This window comes from Pezoporus occidentalis, unplaced genomic scaffold (assembly GCF_034315485.1).
Source record: "Pezoporus occidentalis ecotype Australia unplaced genomic scaffold, CSIRO_AGI_Poc_V1 ctg249, whole genome shotgun sequence".
Taxonomy (NCBI): Eukaryota; Metazoa; Chordata; class Aves; order Psittaciformes; family Psittacidae; genus Pezoporus; species Pezoporus occidentalis.
In genome coordinates, this window is record NW_026914383.1 from 50,682 (window position 1) to 71,129 (window position 20,448).

Here is a 20,448-nt window from a genome sequence, read left to right on the forward strand (position 1 = left end):
CTAAGCAGATGATCTCAGAGAACTGTCAAGCATGCCTCCAGGATGGCTCCTCTGGTAGCTGCTAGATGTGAATGTACCATGTATGCCTGGGTTAAATGACTTTTCCCTAGATGTATTGCCCTGTGTTTATCTATGAGAAGCTGATTTGCCACCTTTTTATGAGCTCTGTCTTTGTTTCCCTTGTCATGTAACTCCCTGGAGAAGTTTAGTATTGCTTTTTCTATGTAGGTGCTCTTTTCTCCAGATCATTGATGAAGATACTGAATGGAACTGGCCCCACCAATCCCCCCCGCAAACTGTTTTCTACCCTGAAAAATGAACATTATGCTGTGCTCTTTCTTTCCTACCTTTTCAACAGCCGTAACTTCTGTATCCTGTTACCTTTTAGTAAATCCACAAACTGACCTTTCCTCCAATCCTGTGACAGCTTTGGTCTTCTATAACCTTAGGTGTGGAACCTCATCAAAGGCTTTTTGAAAACCCATGTAGTAGGTCCACTGGATCTTGTGTAGCCAGTAAGCCTCACACTATAAGGCAAGGTATGTTATTAAGATTTTGTGACTGAAGAAGTAAATCCAGAGAAATTCCTACTTTTCTGGAACCACAGCCCCAGAGATGCGGTAGGAGAATCTCAGCATTATGGGACCAAGCCACTGACTTCCATCAGTGGACAATCTACCTATAGTACATTTGAGCATGGTGTAATTTCAAGTGTTGCTAATTTCAGTCTTCTTGAATTCCACTCTTCTGTGCAAGTCTAGAATATAAAATAATTTCTAAAAATAACTACTGCCACTGTATATTTTAGTTTATGTCCCAAATCTTGTGCAAGAGGCAATAACTGAATTCTTTCTGTGTACTTCTGTGTTTATATCTGCTTGTTTTCTTTCAGAAAATAAGCTGCTCCTAATGCTCAGATTGAAATGTCTTTTGGCTATCAGTATTGCCTGTCAGCGACAGTTACATGGGGTGAAGAAAGAAATAGAATTCACATTTTTTGGTTTAAGTGCTTGTTGTGCAACAGAAAGCCAAGTCACCGAGCTGTGTCATAAAACAGCAATGCAAGGAAGAGGAAAGAACTGAGTGGGACAAATACTGAACCTCTTCCTTCACTTTCAGTCAAGGTTGTTCATTGTTTTCCAGTCACACACTTTATTCTAGAAAAACACAGGCATTTCTGTTTCATTTTAGACAACACCAATTTGTGTACTGTGAATGACTCTGTTCACCTGGCCATGATGGTTAGAGGGTGTTCTGTAACAACAACTGCTGGACCAGGTTGCCCTGAGAAACTGTGGCTGCCCCATCCCTGGCAGTGTTCAAGGCCAGGTTGGACAGGGCTTGGAGCAACCTGCTCTAGTGAAAGGTTTCCCTCCTGTTGGAACTGGATGAGCTTTACGGTCCCAAACCAACTTATGATCTGATATTTTAACTGTATATAAAGAAATCTTTTTTACTGGAACAGCTTTCTAGGTGAATCATACGCGCTGCAACCTGCTAGATGTATTATAGTTGGTTGGGTTAGTAACGCTGGCAATCTGTGAATTAAAAATTAGGTGGATTTTAAGACACAGCCACACTTTTTGTCTGATATATAAATGTTTTGATGTTGATAATTTCAGCGTATGTATCAGTTGCAGAAAAGAACACTTGTTCTGCAAGAGAGCCATTCAGGCTATTAGTCAACTGGAATGCTTCTCAAGAGCAGAGAGGGCTGAATTGACACTGAAGTCTCTCTGTACCATCCCTGCAGCAGGCATGAGAAGACGTGCTGCAGTGGGTACCAGTGAACGCTGGGACACTGTAACGAGTGAGCTCGGATTCGGGCGCTAATGGAGCACCCCCGCGGCTGAAGAGACCCCCCACGGTCGGGAATCTCTAGACAGCCGCCGGGAGTTCCTTTTCTGTTCGGCCAGCTCGCAGCTCCGCTGCGTAACCTGAGCGTGGCGCTGCTCCCTCCTGCCGCGGGGCGGTGCCGGGACCGAGACAGCCTGGACCAAGGTCCCTGTAGCCGACCGCTGCTCTGCACTCGGCGGAGGAATGGGGCCGGGCTGGGCGCTCCTCACCGTGCTCTTCCACGGCGCGAGCGGCCGGACAGAAGTGAGTGCGGGGGAAGCCGGGGGCAGCCGCCGCTTCCTGGACCGGCTTTGCAACCGGTACGAGTCCGGCATCGTGGGCACCGCGGGCGTTTCTGCAACCGTGTTTTGGCAGTCCCTGGAGGTAGCTGTACCCCTCTGCTTGTACCTAGCTGTGATCCTACAGGAGCCTCAGCCCCCGTTCTTAGGCTTCGTTAAAGTTCATTCTGCTCCCTTTGGCTATGTCGTTATTTCCTGGCTTCCCATAGCAATGACTAATCTTTTTTTCCTAGATTTTCATTGGAAATGGGTTGAATTTTGAGACACTCTTGAATGTTTGCAAAAACTATGAGTGTCCTGGCAAGTGCAGAGTATAAATCTGTATGTGCTTTACAGAGTTGTTGAAACAGGAAGAGTTCGTTGTGCTGTGTTGGATCCCTAAAACTAGTCCCTGTTTACATGGAAAAGCCCTTTAATTTACATCTAAGACGTGACGTGATGCAGCTGGGATGTTCTCTTCTATATCCACTGTTTGCAAATGAATGCTTTTAAGTATTTAAAATAAAGTGCTTGATGGGATCTGTTGGACTTTGATTGTGTGTATGCTGCGCTGGTGCATTGATAGCATTTTTCTATCTGATTTTAAATTGTTCTGCCTTGTGAAGATAAACATGGAAGTGGTGCTGAGATATCCAGGCTGTTGCTGTTTCATGGATGTGTACGTTAGATACGTGTTTATTTGTATTAATTCAGCCTTGATAAAACAAAGGTTCAGGGAAACCAGGTGAGGATGTCAGAATGTGTACTGAATGCAGAATTACTCAATGATCTTTCATGGACTTGTTTCAGAGGCAGGAGGGCTGTGGGTGAACAGCAGCTTTGCTGTTGTACATATTCACACTTGTGATTGTTGTATCAAAGTTCATGATTGAAAGTCTTAATAGAGCATTGCAAAAGCCATCTGTGATAGAAGCACCACTATCTCAAGAATATAGTGTTTCAAAGCGATAGAAAACTGCCAATTCTGGCAGTTGGCCTTGATAGAAGACAGTTATCCCTTCTGGCAGTGTTTCCGGCTGGTACACCTTTAAGACTCATCAGCTTTGACAGTGCCTGTTACTGTGTCAGGTTTAGTGGATAACATAATTTATTAGGGCAACCTTTGGGAAGACTGACCAACTTTTGGATACATAAACCTGAAGTTTTGATACAGAAGAGCTGGTATTCTTGAAAATGTGTAAGTTTTCCTGAGGGCATATATAATAAAACATACTATGTCTTCCTACAAACTTAAGCTTGCTTCTATTATGTTATATGTTGTGAACAGCTTCCATATTCTGTGCAGCCTCTTCCCATCTCTTTCTGGGAATGTGTTTTTGTCTTACGGTGGTGAGTAGCATGAAGTAGAATCCCTAACAGTAAGCAAAGCAACAGTGTTCTCAGGAAGGGGGAATCTGGACTTGCAAATCTGTTTGTATGTGGCTATTCAAGAATTCCTGCTCTACAGAAGTACAATATAGGATGGGAGAACAGTTCACATGATGGACCCATAATCTTAGATATTTGCAGGAAAGCAGCTTCAGAAGAAGCTTTATGGTTTGAATATAGTTGGTACAGCCAGATAGAACTCCAGCTGGCTTTGGTGAGACTTGGTGGTATCCGGTGACTAATCTTTAACAGAATTATTTCTGTAAATGACCAGTTTAAGTATTTTGAACAGAATTCTGTTTTTTCCTGTCTTCAGCAGTCTTGGTAGCTCAGCAAAAGGTATCTCTCTACCTCAAGTCCTCTCCATAGCAACAGACTTTAACACCACAGTCCTTGGTGACTTCATTGTGGTTTCATATGCATAAACATTACACACCAGATGCAGTTCCTGTTCAGACTCCTTTGTTTGACAGCTTAAGATTGAAGAAAATAACTGTATGAAAAAGAAATCAATAAAAATATGAGTTAGGATTAAAATACTTAAATATCTTTCTTTGAATGGCCTTCTTAGGTGAAAATTAATGTTATGTGAATTCACTAATATCTATATATTTATTATATTGATATATTAATAAATTTGTTAATAAATTAAATACATTAATAACATATGGTATGTTTTATTTCTATTATAGAAGATACTTACATTTAGTTACACATAAAGTCCAAGAATAGAGGGACAAGCTGTTAAGGCAGGAAATAAAAGAAATTGTACATTATAATTAATATTCAGCACATAGTGAATGCAATACTTCATGACATGCTGTGAGTGGTTGAGACCTGGACTTCCTCACCAATAGCCAGAGCCAGGGTGGTGCATTGGATCAAACCCTTCTAATTTGGAAGAACTCTGAATCCAAGTCTAGTTTAGTAGTTCATGGCTTGGGCTCAGCTCTGGTGCAGACATGAGGGTCTCAGTTGTGCTTGCCCTTGGTATATCTGTGTGCAGGGGACAGCTTTCAGACCCTTTCCCTTCACCAGTGCTGCTCCACACAGCACAGATACAGCTGCAGGCCTGAAAATCATGAGATACAGGAATGTTCTCTGCTAGTTTTAGCTTCCAATGGGTAGGAGGTAGTATATAAGGAATCCTGGAAACAACTGTTTGTGCATACGTATTTAGAAGAGTCTGTACTAAACCTTCTGTATGGAAACTGCTGCTAGTCCACTCCAGTGAAAAATTAGGTCACAGATCTACTGGATGTCTATAGTGTAGATGGGAAAATTATTCAGACGATGAAGAGACTCTGGACAGAGTCCTTGAGTCATTGACTTTTTTGCATGTCACTTCTTAATTATTGGTTAATACACACGCACTGCACAAATCTTCCTTGTGAGTTGTGTAAGCAAAGCCAAGCAGTTTACCTATTTCTGTGCCAAAATACATTGCTTAATTTGGTTGATGTATATAGAACTAGACTAAATTTCATATTTAATAATGTGTGCCTCTGCAGCTTGACAGATGAGGCATTTTACTCCTACTTGTCAAATTAAATGAAGTCTTCCAAAGTCTTCATTTTGTCTGTATAAATATCTTAAAGGTCTGATGCCATTAGACATCACTACCTAATCTGAGAAGTTCTAAGGCTATAATGCAAAAGATGCAGCATCAGGTTAGTTTTCCTTCACACAATTTGTTCATAAAACACTGAATCACAGTAAAAGCAGAAGACAAAATAAGAACTTATGAGAGATACAAACAGTAACAAAATGCAAAGATTGTGGAATAGATTCATCATTTTTTCAGCCCAAAGTAGCCAATGGATCTGGATGCCAGATACAAATATCACACTTCCCAACTCAGACCTTAAAATCAGATGGCTAGAAAAAGTGGGGGGGGTCTCATCACCAAGAAATCAAGGAGAGTTTTATACCTAGTAAGAGACCTACATTTCCTCCAACAGAGTAGATTTGACTGCTGACCTTGACAGCTTTTAGTAAACTAGTTCACATTGGACATAACTACCAAAACTAATGGCATCCATCTAGCGTAAACAAAGCTGAGCTTGTCTGTGTGTGTGTGTGTGTTTACAGATTGTACCTAAGTGAGTTACAAGTACCTTTCTGTTTCCCATAATGTTCTCTGAGGACAGCTGGCAAGAAATTGTCAACTGCATGTCATTGGGAGCACAGCTCATCAGATAAAATATCAGGGAGATTGCATCAGACAGTAGAGAGATACTTTCATGCACAACTTAAGAGAGGTGGATGTGAACCCATCAACTTGTTTTCCTGTGTCTTTAAATCACAGGGCAGTATTTACGACAGCTAATGCAGAGGATGAGATAAGAAATTTTTTTGCCAGGAAGCTTCACTAGCAGGATAATCTGTGATATGGTTTAGTGTATTTCTCCTTCCCCCCCCCCCCCCCCCCCCCCCCCCGTGTCTGCTTTTGCAGTGAAGTTTTACGTCTCAAAGCGACTCTCAAGTGCTTGTTTTAATAAAGTTGATCATAGTGACTACAAAAAATGTGATATTTATTTTTTTAATAAACAAGAAAGTAACTTAAATGACAGATACTTCAGATGAGGGCAGAGCTTTCCTCCTTAAACAGATTTTAGTGTTAGCTCACATTTGCAAATACCAAGTCCAGCATTTACAGTTATTACTGAACCTAGAAGGTATTGAAAAGCCTTGGTTTTCTTTTTGAATTGCTACGGGCGTTATTCTCATGAATAATTATAAGACCCATAATGTTGAAGCCAGCCTCTTGGTTTTGCTTCGAAGTCCTCAGTCTTTGTGCCAGCCCTTTTAAATAAGGCTACTTAACTGGAAAGCAAAAGTGGGAGGCCAAAGTGGAGTCTGGAGATACCTCGGGCTGCAGCATGGTTCCTGCAAAACTGGCTTTCTTCTCAGCAAAAGACACAGAGAGGAACTTGTAAAATGCAGCTTGTGCTCAGCAGCTGTTTCTTACTTCACCCACTCCAGTGTTTTAAGAACTAGAAAGATTATTGTTCTTTCTGGTAATCCTTCCCCACCTCATCACAGCTTCTAGCCTGTTAAAAGCATCTTTACAAATTTGTTCTTCAGTTTGCAACTTGGCTGTTTCTCGTTCATGGTGAGCAAATGGGGCTGGTAATGGTGAAACCCATCCCAGCCTCCTTGGGTTTGAGTCTTGAACTGGTGAGAACAGACCAGAATTGTCCTGATGTCTGGTCAGTGCCACCGGCTTTCACAGTGTTGTAAATAGGAGCTGTGAAACTTCTAATGAAATACTTTTCCTTTTTTCTTTTCTGGAATGAATATTGAAAATGAAGAAGGCCTTTCTTTGCCTTCATGTTCTCAGGAAAGGTTCTTTTTGACACTGATCATTGAGTAGATAAGTGAAACCCTCCTTCCTCTATATATATAGATAAGAGGTGAAATATTTCAACAAGCTGCATAAGAAAATATTGGGTCCCCTTTAAAAAACTGCTGAGTGGGAAGTTTTAGTCTACTAATGTGAAGACACAATAGATAATCAACATGTATTTTTCAGTTAGAAGGAAGGATATTTTCATTACTGGCTTCCCAAGAGCTTGTTCCTGTTTCCATTTCTCATTTAAATAATGCTTTTAAAGTACTTCTCTAAATGTGTGTCATTTATACATGGAGCAATCTCTTCAGACTGCAGAAAACTCAGCTGTGACACATACTTTTTAAGCAGCATCTTTCTGATCTAGCAAGAAGCCCCTACACTTGTATGGCATAACATTAGCCTTTTTCTTCTGAGTGTGTCTATTTTTCCCTTTGAAAAAAGATGGTAGGTCCTGAAATATTTATCACTTGTTCATTCAAGTCATTGAGGTGTGCTGATTGGTGTGTGCTGAAAAATTAGATATACTGTGTTTCATGACTGTTTTTTATGTATTTGACCTACCATATGAGGTAGGATTTTTAATTTAATTTAAGTCTTGTAGCCAGTTGCTCCTTTTCAGAAGCCTCAGTGCAAGTTTTGGAGACATCTTTTTCAAAGCATCAAAGCCTTTCTCATTCATAAAGGAATCACAAGTGTCTGGACCAATAAAAGCCTTTTTTATCTTTTCTTTGGTGAAACAGTTCTAATAGAACAAGTTCTTTGACTGAAGGGATGGGTTACCTTGCCTGGATATTGCATGGGTATAAGTGATAATAAACATAAGCACAATAAAGAATTGAATTTAGTGTCCAGGGTCCTTTGAACCCGCTGACGAAACCAAAAAGGTTCCTTCAAGTACTGCAGTAGTGCCAGGTCCACAGCTCACTCTTCCACCACCACAAGAAGCCTGAGGGAATTAGCAATTAGCAAAGCCAACCTCCTAGTTTTCAGATAGGGTACTAAATGTGTATAGGGAGTCAACCTACTAAGTAAGAAGGTATCATTTTTAACATAGCCACTTTGCAGAAAATGCTTCTCCCTACAAACCCACAGGTAAGAACTCAGGTTTCACTGGCGTTTTGGTGAAGGCTGTTTGAATCATGGCAACGGTGAAAAGGTGCTGAGCCCTTTGGTTCAGGGGATGCGGTAGTGGTCAAGTGAGATGATAATCCCATAGTTCCGTTGCATTTGAACATAAAACTTGGAGAGATCACTTTGTGACAAGAGGAACCTCTAAACTGTCTCAAGTAGCTAATAAACTGTGTTCTGCAGCTTTTTGGTATCTGATACTTTCTGTTCCATCAAGCCCACATCAGTGCCTTGGAAAGGAAGGGTCTTATAACTGCAGTGATCTTTTAGTGTTTGGGGTTTTTTGGATCTCTATCTGAGGGTCAGAATGCACTTGCGACTCATGATTTTCCATTAATTTCTCCTAGGACTATTCACTGCCTTATACACCACAGTCTGCACAATGCAAAGATCCCCACACTGAATTCTATGAAGAGCTGCTTAATAAATGTTGTAGCCAGTGCCCTCCAGGTAGGTTACAATTCAAGTTATTACTCTGCACAGCCAAATTCAGTCAGTTTTCAGATGAGCTTAGGACATTTTGATTATTAATATATCTGAAGAGCACTGGATTTTTGCTGTTGCAATGCACTCTATCTGGAAGACAGTAGAATGGTGTGACTCTTAAGGTATCTGTAGAAGAGCCACATTGATCATCAGAACTGGAATTCTCTCATCAGGTTAACCTGGCTGGGGCTTATCGAGAGGTAGGCTGCTGAGCTCCTGTGAGCACCACTTTGCATGATGTTTTGAGTAGAGTATTTTTAAGTCAACACTGCAGGGGCGCAACAGCTCATTATGGGAATTACAGAAATTAGATAACAAGTGTCAGATCCAAGCCCACTACTAACAAATATGTTGTAAAACAGGGCATAAGGTAGAACTTAGTTACTGTATTTTGATCATCTCATTTACATAAGGGACTTTCTATGGGACAGGTTGATGCATAATTACTCATTAAAGGAGTTTTGTTGTCTTACTATAAATCAGACATTGCAGACCACTATCAGAGACTGGGTACAAGACTACAGAAACTGTCTGTCTTCAGATGTCATGTCTTAAACTCCAGAGATAATTATTAGCGATCTTTTATTAGCAGAAGGTGACTGCAGAAAGGCAGCTGTGTGGGTACGGGGGTAGAAATGCTGTTTGGTTCTCTTAATAATAGAGGTTTTGCAACAGGTTGTCATTATACTATTAATATTATTACATTAAACACAGCAAAAAATTGCTTTTCCCTTCCCCCCATTACTTGCTGAGCAAACAAAATCTGTCTCAGTAAGTGCTGAGTTCCTGTTAGCAAGATTCGGGAATTTAAGCAGGAAATCATGTACTGAAGCAGCCACAGTTACTTGAATTAATCAAAAATATCTAGATAGATCTGCCCAACTTCCTTTGTTAAAAACACAACAGATGAAAGATCTATGAAAGAGTCAATGGTTAAATCCTTTTCTGTTGTGGTATGCACTGGTCAGTCTAATTGTCCATAATTTTAGTATTTTAAAATAACAAAGTTTGGACAAGAAGTAGTAGGAAGTCTAAAAATCTTTATTTTTGTTATTATGAATTACATTTTTTTATTTTTTTTTTTTACTATATCAAAAATTGAAGCCTAAGTCAGTAGCAGGATGTGGGAGGCGGAATTTTAAGCTTCATGCAAAAAACAAAGTCTTTGGAAATAATTCCTATGGTTCACCTCCACAGCCTGCTCTTCTTCTTGAAGAACAGAGATTCTTCAAGCAGCTCTAAAGATTTTCAGTGTCCTGCTTGCTGTGTATATTTTCCAGGATATTTCTATACAGGACATGAGACATTGACTTTTTATCTTCTCCCTCCCTTCAAGCAAGGGGGAAATGGCAAATGAAGTGTTTTCCTTTGTCCAAAATGAATATGTTGGAACTCCTATTTGCTTATTCCCACCACTACACTGAACTCTGTTGCTAGTGAGAAGCATTGGAGAAACTGACAGCTTTAGATTTTGTCTGGAATGCCAGTAGCTTCAGAAACTTGTTGCTTCTATCTATTAGGGCTGACCAAAGAGGTGAAGAAAAAAAAGAGTGAGCTCACACTGCTTTGGTAATGACAAGTGCTGAAGTTCTAATTCAGGTCTGTTTGTGATAATACTTTATTATGCCTTCTTCACTTGCTGCCTGCAATCTGTTAGTAAGGGCCTCATCCAGACACATTATTCTAACACATGCCTGACTTTCATCGTGAAACACCATCCTTTGTTTCACCACCAAACACAGCTTATCTGCAGGTAACAAGTTTGGTTTATGTACTCTGGTAGCTGCAGCTGAGTATATGCTGAGGGGTTTTCTTCAGGATTGAGGCTGCCTTGTTTTGATCATGGCTGGAATTCACTGAACTGAATGTAGGAAAAGGGGAAAACATGAATAACACAAAAACCATCAGAGTTTCCCTGTACATACATGCAGTCCTCCTTGAAATCAATACTCGCTTGGTATCTTATCAGTCTGATAGCAGCAGTGATGGGAAGGGGTTTCCACAGCTAAGAATGAAACTTGCCTTAAAGAATTCCTAGTGATCTTTTCCAGTGAGATGTTTTCTCTGTTTTGTTTTTAATAGGTCAATATAAGACAGAGAGCTGCAGTCACACTGTGGACATGAAGTGCAGTCCCTGTAGACCTAACACATATACAGCAATCTGGAATCTGTCTCCTCAGTGCTTTGCCTGCTCACCACCCTGCAGGAAAGGTAGGACTGAATTAGCAAAGAACCTGCTCAAAAACTGGGCTTGGTTTAACCTAGTCTTTTCTCCTAAGAAAACTAGCAGGTTTTGTCTATCACTTCTCATGCTTTTGGTACTTTGAAGATCTGGCTAAAAGAATCAGGGAAAAGTCTTGCAGAGAGCCCTGCATATTTTTCTTTCTGAGTGCTAAAAATGTGACACCAATCTTGTATTCTTGGAAACTAAACCACTGTATCACTAAAATAGATCCAGACGTCATCAGTAGAATAACTTCCTGTTTATGCTCATCGGCCAAGGGAGCTTAAGACCAAACTTGCACTGGGATAAATGGCTAATTCCATTTCCAGCATCCAGTCATGACCTGCATAGACTACAAATCTTAGTGTGGTCTCCAGATACTGCAGTGATGAACACAGGTAACACATATGTGCATATTTATGGTTATAATACAATATAATGCAGCTGCAGGTACAGAGGTGCAAGTGTGCATTCTACAAATGCACATTTCTCCTTTTTCAAGAGAGGAAACTTCTGAAAATGTAGCTGTTGGAGCATATAATGCATATGTTTTATGATGGTATACTATCCAGAAGCTATTCTCTTTAAAGCTATAATTTTAAATGTTGCTAATGACATCTTGCTTTATTTGTGTTTCAAACCCAGGACTTGTGCAGAATCAAGCATGCACTACATCACAGGACAGAATCTACAGCTGCCCACCCAAGGAGTATAGCATTTTGAAAATATAAGAGTACTGCAGAATATGTAAAGCACATAAAAAATGTGGAAAAGGTTACTGAGTTTCCAGGAGAGGTAATCTAATTCTTGAATTGTTTTACTATATGAAGAGGGTTATTTTTTTTGTGTTAATCATCTATCAGTATTTCTGGATCTGCCTCCAACTCAGTAAATCACAAGAATATAGTCTTTTAATTCCCTACAGTTAGTCATTCTTTTTAGTGCAAGCATTATCTTAGCAAGTAGGCAATAACTTAGAGCAACAGTATTCTCAAGAGGCATATCTAAAGGGACATTTTGCAATCTATTACTACCATGTATCATACAGTTCTCTAACCCAACTTAATCTTTGTTATGCTCTACTGTGTTACTTACTATGTAAGTAACTCAGATTCAAGATCACTTCATTCCTCCTTAAATCCTTGAAACAGGTTTTGGTTACAAATGTGCATATTCATAGTTATAATACAATATAATGTAACTGCAGGTAAAGTATTGGTGACACTTTGCTACCCTGCAGAATTAACCTGTTTTTATTAGACGATGAAATTCACCACTGATAATATCAGCTGTCTCAAGATGATAAATGATATTCAGAGGTGGAACACTGGGTATTTTTAAGAGCTTAAGAATCACTTGAAAAGATACAGAAACTCCAACATAGGTGGTCAGTCTGTCAGGGACTAATGAAAAAGTTCAACTTTGTCTGCAGTACCACTTTTTAATCTTTTGGTGGGTTTATTACAGTTCTTTTCAAAGACTGGCTATCCAGGGGACCGCACTAACAGCTGATTAATCTCTGAGCTGTGCTTGGGTTGAGTATTTCAAATTGATCTCTTTTGTGATGGTTATAGAATGTATTTTGTGTACTGTCTCTATATCACTTCCAGGATCTGTACCACAGACCTTGATTATTCATTTCTGATTCTCACTAGGTGACTAACTGGAGTTTTCCTGTTTTTTTAAAGGGACAAACAGCACAGATACAGAATGTAAACCTTGTCCTCCTGGCACTTTTTCACATGAGGAATCTTATGATACCAGCTGTGCACCACACACAGTGTAAGCCAGTGCTTCCTTCTAACAGCAACCCTAACTGTGCACAGGGTTGCTTTCTTTCCTAACTCTCTTTTTTGCTGCTTGCAGTTGCAGATCAGTGGCTTTTCCTGGTAACAGCATAAATGACACTACATGCAGGGACTCGGGAACAGCAGTTGTCACAGTTCTACTCAACACTGTTTTGAACCTGCTTCTGACCCAGAGCTCAGCTTCTAACAGACCTGAAATAACAACTCGACCTGTCACTTTAAACTCTGCATCTGACAACTCTCACATCATTGGTGAGCTATTTACATGTCTAAAGTCACTCTGGTCTGCCTAGGAAGCAAGTTTATATTTAGTTCTCTATTTCTTTTCAAGATCAATTACCTGTACCCAACAGATTCTCAGAATACCTGAATTAATTCAGTATGACACCGCCTGTAATGAGTTGCATAATATTTACCTGTGCATCTGTGCAAGGCCAGTGCATTCTACAGGCCTTGTAATTCTGGGGATATTCCTAAAAAGCCCCAAACTAGATTAGACAAGGCTTTTCCTGAGAACTGCTACTATGAAGGAGTTGCTAGAAAAGGTCATATCTCTAGACTCTGGACTGAGGCAAACTTGACTTCATAAAGGTGCTGGTGAGAGGTCTTTGGAGACTTCTGGCAGCCTTTCCTGAGACAGGAATTCCTTATAGCATCCACAACTGTGGATGTGTTCTCTCCTGTTTACAACCTCTCCAGAAGGCATTCAGGAGCATTCTGGGCTGCCTGGTCTTGTATTTAACAAACTGTTGCTACCCTAGAGAGACTGATTTAGTGATTGAGGTTGTCCTTACTTTTCAGGACAGGAAAATTCCATGTTATAAAGTGACAGAGACTGAAATGAGACCTTGGTATCTGACAACAGAAGCATCAAATCTGAATGTCAGACACGCTGATGCTTGCAAATTTATCTTTTGTAGCCCTAGACAGAAAATTACAAAACTGCTTCTTTCTCATTGGATCCTTTGTCAGATCAACCTGCTAATTTATCTTTTTCATTTATTTTCAGGATCAGTAGCAGGGCCATTGTTATTGGTCCTAATAATCAATATTCAGGGGTATTGCTTAGTCTCCAAAAAAAAAGGTAAGATTCATGAAGTGAAAACAGCAGTTCTGTAAATATTGGAAGGAGTGTCACTTCATTTCCTACTAATTTAAGGCCTCTGGTTGACTGACATTAGTGTCTTTTAGAAGATGGTGTCATTGTTTGAAGCTTTTCTTGTGGCTGGATATGGATGAAGTATCGTTAATGTGGAGATTATTTGATATTGAACAATGTATGAGTTAATTTTTTTCCTAAGGGGATAATGTGATGAGGTACAGGTTTCTGCTTCATTAGCTGGCAGCCCATAGCTTCATGAAACGCTGAGGAGCTTTGACACAATTCTTCTGTTCCATTGATGTAAAATTGGGAAAAAACTTCAACAGAAGAGAGACCGAAAGAAAATGCATGCATATCATCTTAAGCACATGAGCTTTGTGGCTACAGAAAAACAAAATAGAAAAAAAAAAAAACAAAAACACTCCAGGAATTCACATTTTAATTTTTCATAATTTAAAGTATCTTTATTAAGTTACATGGGGTGAAATTCATCTCAATACAGGGATACAGTGAGGCAAATGTCCCATCCAGATTTCTCTCATTCCTCAGATTTTAGATAATTGTCTAAACATAAAACATCTGAGTGGAGCTGGGCGACTGCACAACAATTGTACTCGTACTGCAGCTTGGTTAAATATGTTGCACTTCCTCACTTAAATATTAGACATTATCATTACCATTAATCAGTCATGACTGTAGTTTATTGTCATCAATACCCTTTCCCTCTGACTTCACACTAGAAAAAATATTAATTCATGCAGGGGTCCTCTTTGCTTGCTGGTTAACTTTAAACCACGTTACAAAATTAATAAAATACAGCTTTCAACATTTTCAAGCAGTGTGTAATAAATGTACATTTGGAGTTTATTTTGGAGCAGAGGGCATCCCTCAGACTAGTTAAGAAAGTAGCTCTTGCTACTGAAACAAATGTGGGTGCTAATAAACTGTCCTACCTTACTTGCAGTCCCTGTATACTCTCCCCCAGCCACAGAAGCAGATTTGGTGTCACTCCTTCTTTACATCTTTTCCAGTCCTTTAAAAGTTACACAGAAATTATGTAGTCTTATCTAATTACAAGTAGAAGAAAACTGCACAGCAGAAAGACAACTGGAATGAGAAGAGGGTCCTTTGGTCCCCAAGTTGGAGTGCAAGATGTACTTCAAATAAATGGCATAATGTACTATTCTCACTTATGTAGGGCTCTATCAGCAACAAACCGTAAGTGTGCTTCAGAAGGCCATGACAGGGCCTTTTCTGCCAGAGTAATCCTGTAGGTGCCTTCAGGAAACAGGTTAATTTTCTTGAACGATTAATGAGCTGGTGTGAATTTTGCTCAGTCATCACAAAGCAAATAACAACTATCAGGGGTTCCTTCAGTTGCCCAAGTACTGACTAGTTTTTGTTTTCTTAAAAGATTAATGTTTTGCATTTCTCTTCAAATGTTCCAGCCTTTTTGCCCCACAGAAAAGCAGTGTGACAAAAAAGTGAGAAATACTGGATCACAAAACTCCAGCAGTTCCAAATGTGAGGAACAGCATCTCCTGCAAACTTCTGGGTCCAGCAGCAGCTCCCTGAATAATCCAACTGAATCTGCAAGAGTCCATGTAATAAGTAACAAGAACAATGAAAAGAAAACAACCGAAGGATTTCAGCAGCAACATTCAGCTGCAGAAGGATGTTAAATGTCATAGCATAGACAGACACAACTCTGTGAGGTCAGGTAAGAATGATCTAGAACCACTTGAAATTTGATTATGAGTTATGAGTCTTTCAGCAGAAGTTTAAATAGGATAAAACATCAAACTCATGTTCAGCAGAGAGAGTATTTAGTAACTGAGAAGAAAAAGTGAGTGTTTTGTCAGCCTAAGGTAGTGAAGAGTATCTCAATGGAGCAAAAGCTAGTTGGAGACTAGGGGATCAGTGTGATCACAGGCATGTACCTGTGTATGGAAGTTAAGAGCCAAAGGGAACAGTAAAAAAGCATATTGCCCAAGGCAGCTGCAGTAGCCCCAGATGGGTAGGGAGCTGGCTCTGATCCAGGGCTCTGTATTAATTTTTATAGCTTTTTGGTTTTTTTTATTTCTGGGATGATTTTATGGTATCAAAAAATCCCTAAAATGTTACAGAATCAACTTCACCAGCCTGCCTAAATGAAGTGAAGCAAGAAGATATTTAGTGTCTGTTTAACGTTAAGTCAAAGAACTGGATAAAAGAATATGACTGTCCTGTTCTGGGTTTCATTCTTCCCTGTTGAATGTGTTTTCTGTTCATTTGACAGGGCATTCTGGTAATGGAAGAATGCAGGTGAATGTGACTTGTATTGTTAAAGTATGCAGTCCAGACTGCAGTTCCCAGTTCCCAGAACAGACTACTTCAACTAGCATGGATTATGAAAACGCTCCCTATTATTCCCCAACAGGGGAAGAAATTCCCCTTTCAAGAGAAGAACACCTCTTGAAAAAATGAACTGAAATTCAGACCTCAGTGGAAAATAAGGACAATTTACTTCAAGGCTCACTGTCAGAAGAGGTTTCCTGTGGGTGTTGAAGATGTGGGGATGAAAACCAGTTAAAGGAAATTACAGATCATATACTGACTGACTGATAACATTCACCAAATAGCCCCTTATCTTCCAAAATAATCATTATGTTAAATGTAGCATTCCTACAGAGACCTGACATTTCAGATGAATATAGACATTGAAGTTTGGAGGGGTTTTGTCTCTTTTGTCAGCTTTGCGAGTCAAAGGATGTTCTTTGCAGTTTAAAGAACTTGAGTGCCTTTTTTTAAAATTGAATGGCCAACTCCTCCCATTCTTTTGTGACACCCTAGGCAGACCTTTACCAGATTTGAAAATGGATAATTTTTCCTAGCTTTATGCTGTTTATTTTTCTCCTGAGACTCCTTGTGATGATAACCTGGGTTCAGGTATGCCACCTGGCAAGAACATGGCTGTGACCAGCACTTCCAAAAAACTGGAGTTAAACTTTCATGCAATGCTAATGAATTATCCATTGATTTTAATTTTAAAAGCACTGCACTCAGTTTCCTGTACCATATCTTTGTGGACATCCTTGCCTTCATCATCCTGGATATTTCTTTCATTATTACAGTTTGCTTTTGCTCATTATTGGACCAAACTTCAAAACAACCTTAAGTATAAAACAACCTTTTTTTACTAGATTACAACTATTATGTCTGAACAATGGCATTTCATTAGCTGTACAGTTTATTTTATTTTAGAAAAGAAAATCTAGATTAAATAGTTGTATCTTGGAGTAGAAAGTAAGTTCCTTTTCCTGACAGCTCATTATAATCTTTGTGTCCTGGCTGGTTTAATGTGGTTCCTTGATTGATTCTGACCTCATTTTTGAGGTTAACCATTGTCCTGGGTTTAGCCCATGACACCATAAACCCAAAATATTTTTTCCCTGTGTTCCAGTGAATATTAGAGAAGATCCATGTGAATACGTATGCCAGACAGCTCATGCCCATTGACCTCAGGAAAAGAACTCTTGATGATGGCATAGCATCATCTGTAAGAAGTGAGATTGACTCAAACCTCGGAACCAGAAAATCTTGTTCTTCTCTTCTTGCATGATGCTGAAGATCTAACTGCCTCTTACACAAAATTATTAAGGTTCTCCTTGAATCAAGTGGGAGTCTTTTGGTTTTGGAAGTCAATTTTCAGGATCCCAATTCCCATAATTATATATTACAGCTGTAACCTACCCAACAATTGTGGCGTCTGTATTCAACCAGAATTTGCAACTTGGCTTGCAATGTCTGAATTACTTTGGAGTGAAGTCATAGAGTGGGCATAACTTTTTTCAATTATGCCATAAACCCTACTGTTGGACTAGATGATCACTGTACTTCCCTTCCAACTGAACTAGTCTACCTCGAGAGGAACTAAATGCAGTAGTTATTGCTGAGGCCTTAGACTGAAAAGGGGCATTTCAGAATAGCATTTATTCTACAGCTACAGAAGAGATGCAGGTTTCCAAAATACAAATTTTAAACTTCCACAACAGCTACAAGGTTTATTAGTATTACTGCTGGAACTGAGAACTGGCAAACAGGTCTTTAATTCTACTGTGAAGAAACCTTTTACAACTGTATACTGAACTTGAAGGGAATATTTAGAAAAGACTTTGCAAATGTACACACTGAAACTATTACAAAACTGAAGGATTTAGGCAAGAACCAAGTTTTATACAGCACTTTTGAGCCTCTTGCACTGTGCTGAGTATTCTCATGTCATCTTCCAATATTAGGACCACAATGAAGGAGCAGTGGAAAGTATTTTAAAAACGTTTAAAAGGAGGATCCTGTTACAGCACTTAATTTACTGGGTTTTCCAAATTTTAGAGCTGTGTTACAGAAGGAAAATCCAAGTTTTATGTCAAAATAGGAAAAATGTGCATCTGCTTATAAAAAGGCTGCATTTTTGTAATTACATTTGCCTTTAACTTTTCTGATGTCTTCATTAAAGAGGTTGAAGTGAGGTGGGAGTTGGTTTCTTCTCCCAGGTAACAAGGACAAGAAGAAACGGCCTCAAGCCGTGCCAGAGGAGGTTTAGATGGCGCTGAGGAACAGTTCCTTCCCGAGGATGCTCAGGCATTGGAACAGGCTGCCCAGGGCAGGGCTGCAGTCACCGTCCCTGCAAGTGTTCACACACGGCGTAGACAAGGCCTCAGTGCCATGGGTTACCGGTGACATTGGCAGTGCTGGGCAAAGGTTGCAATCGATGGTCTTAAAGGTCCAACCCTTTTGATTCTATGATTGTATTCTAGAACGGGCTCTTCTGCACAGGTTAAGCTGCTCCTTGCCCAACGACTGTGTCTGATCATGCGACGCCCTCATCGCAAGAAGGCTGACCCGCTGAAGCCTGCGCACGGACACCACCGGCTGCCGCAATCACCACCAACCAGCACGGCTCCTCCACCTCGGCGCCAGTGGGCACCGCCGTGACCCCGCCCGGCCGTGGCAGGCAGGCTCCGCCTCTCTCTTTACTCGGCGATTGACAGCGGCCCCACTGGCCCTAGTGAGGTAAGGATCCTCGCTCGCTCCACGGCGCCTCGAGCGGCAGCGCGCAACAGAGCTGGAGCAAGACCGGCCCCACAATTCTGCCGGGCCGGCTCCGCCTCAAGGAGGCGGGGAAGGTGCACATCGATAGCTCGGCGTTCCCCTGTCCAGGCGTGCCCCTGTCGGTCGGCTTGGATCGATTGGCGTGCGGCCCGCCGGCCCCGCGCACTGTCAAGGAGGCGGCCGCCACCGGGAGCCCAGGTAGGTACCGGTGGCAGGGGGGCACGGGCAGCGCCGCATTGGCAGCGCAAGGCCCCGGCTGTCGTTTTCTCCTGCGTCAGTCTCGGCTCGGAGTTCTGCCGGGGCGGCAGGGAGCGGGCCCGGCCCTGCAGGGCCCCTCCCTGTCTCACGCCCCTCTCGGTGCTCCGCCCCGCCACCGCGGGGGCGAGGGGCAGCGCTGCAGTGCTTCACCCCATCTGCTCGGGGCTGGGGCTGCGGTCGCGGTCGGCGTCGGTCCCGTTCTCCGCTGCGTGCTGCCCCCGTGCCGGGCCGGAGCCTCTCAGTCGCCCCTGAGGCTCCCCCACTCCTGTCGCAGCCAGCTTGCCGCCGGCCACTCCGCGGTTCTCTCAGGGCTCATTCCCGCCTCCCCGGGCAAGGTGACCTTTCGCTTCGCCTGCGACCCGGGGTGCGTGCCAACAGGTCTTTTCCGACACGCGGGGGGTTTGCTTGTGCTGAGACAGAAAGGGCCGGGTCCTGAAGGCTCCTTCCCACCCTGTTTTGTGAGGGGCCCTGAGGAAAATCCCCCCTCGCTTTGCCCTGACAGGCAGCCCCTGCCCATCGTGATCGTTCTTTGCCGAGCAGCTCCGGCCCCGCTCCTTCAGGGCCTCCTCTTCCTCACTGTTGGAAAAATTGCATCTTCTTTTTCAGAGAAGATGAGCCAGCTGTGAGCGAGGTCCTGGGTTGGACTTTGAGTCTCATCCTGATAAGTGGTCACTGTGCCTTTTGTGCTATGTATGCCAAGGAAATAAAAAGCTCTGCTGTAGAAAGTGTTCTGTTTTCCACTTGTATAGCAGTGGACTAGAAAGTTACACGTGTAAAAGCCTTAAGACAGTTGAAAGATTCCCGAGTAGTTACGTATGTTCCACAAGTTTAGGTTAAGGGGATGATCTAGATCTACTTTATTTACGGTTCTTATGATGACTTGAGGCATGGACTTGTTCATGCAGCAGAGGTTTTCAGTCACAGGGATGTTAACCTGCCCTTCTGTTTCTTCAAGATGTTGCCTCTGATTTGCCTCCTAACACTTGTAGAGGACTTGCTTTTTTCACTTATTTTGTTAAGGGTGACAATGACAAGGATAGCTGTAGTTGCTTTTGTTTGAACTTCAGCTTTCTTGTCAGTTTCATTAGAGTAAAATCCCATGGTGTAGAGTGGTGGCTCACATGTACAAATGCTCCGTCTTTATCATGTGGAATAATACTATTCTTTTTGAAAACTCGCAAAAAAAATTTTGAAATTTTGCAAGAACAAAAATGTTACACTTGCTTAACATGAAGATACATCTTTTTCAAATGTAACTTCTCTGTGGTTTTGATGTTTGTCTTTCTCTCTGCATGACTTCACTTGGAGTATTGTGTACAGTTCTGGTGTCCTCAACATACAAAGGACATGGAACTGTTGGAACATGTCCAGAGGAGGCCATGAGGGTGATCAGGGGGCTGGAGCACCTCCTGTATGAAGATAGGCTGAGAAAGTTGGGGCAGTTCATCTTGCAGAAGAGAAGGCTGCATGGAGACCTCATAGCAGCTTCCAGT

The 20,448-nt window shown here is 41.4% G+C and overlaps 2 protein-coding genes across 2 annotated transcripts in view; both read left to right on the forward strand.

Moving 5' to 3' along the window:
• The first annotated feature begins 2,040 nt into the window (after positions 1-2,040).
• On the forward strand, positions 2,041-16,877 carry TNFRSF1B (TNF receptor superfamily member 1B). Its single transcript, XM_062622899.1, is given in 12 exon segments — positions 2,041-2,220; positions 8,334-8,436; positions 10,555-10,683; positions 11,342-11,491; positions 12,385-12,478; positions 12,563-12,756; positions 13,514-13,588; positions 14,571-14,608; positions 15,055-15,285; positions 15,287-15,326; positions 15,885-16,137; positions 16,139-16,877. Coding segments are annotated over 12 exon segments (1,527 nt in total). The 3' UTR covers positions 16,179-16,877.
• Positions 16,878-18,679: 1,802 nt separating this feature from the next.
• VPS13D (vacuolar protein sorting 13 homolog D) overlaps positions 18,680-20,448 on the forward strand; it is a 108,665-nt gene continuing 106,896 nt past the window's right edge. Inside the window, exon 1 of the mRNA XM_062622821.1 lies at positions 18,680-18,895. The gene's annotated coding sequence lies outside the window, so the exon portion shown is untranslated. The remainder of the gene's footprint in view (positions 18,896-20,448) is intronic.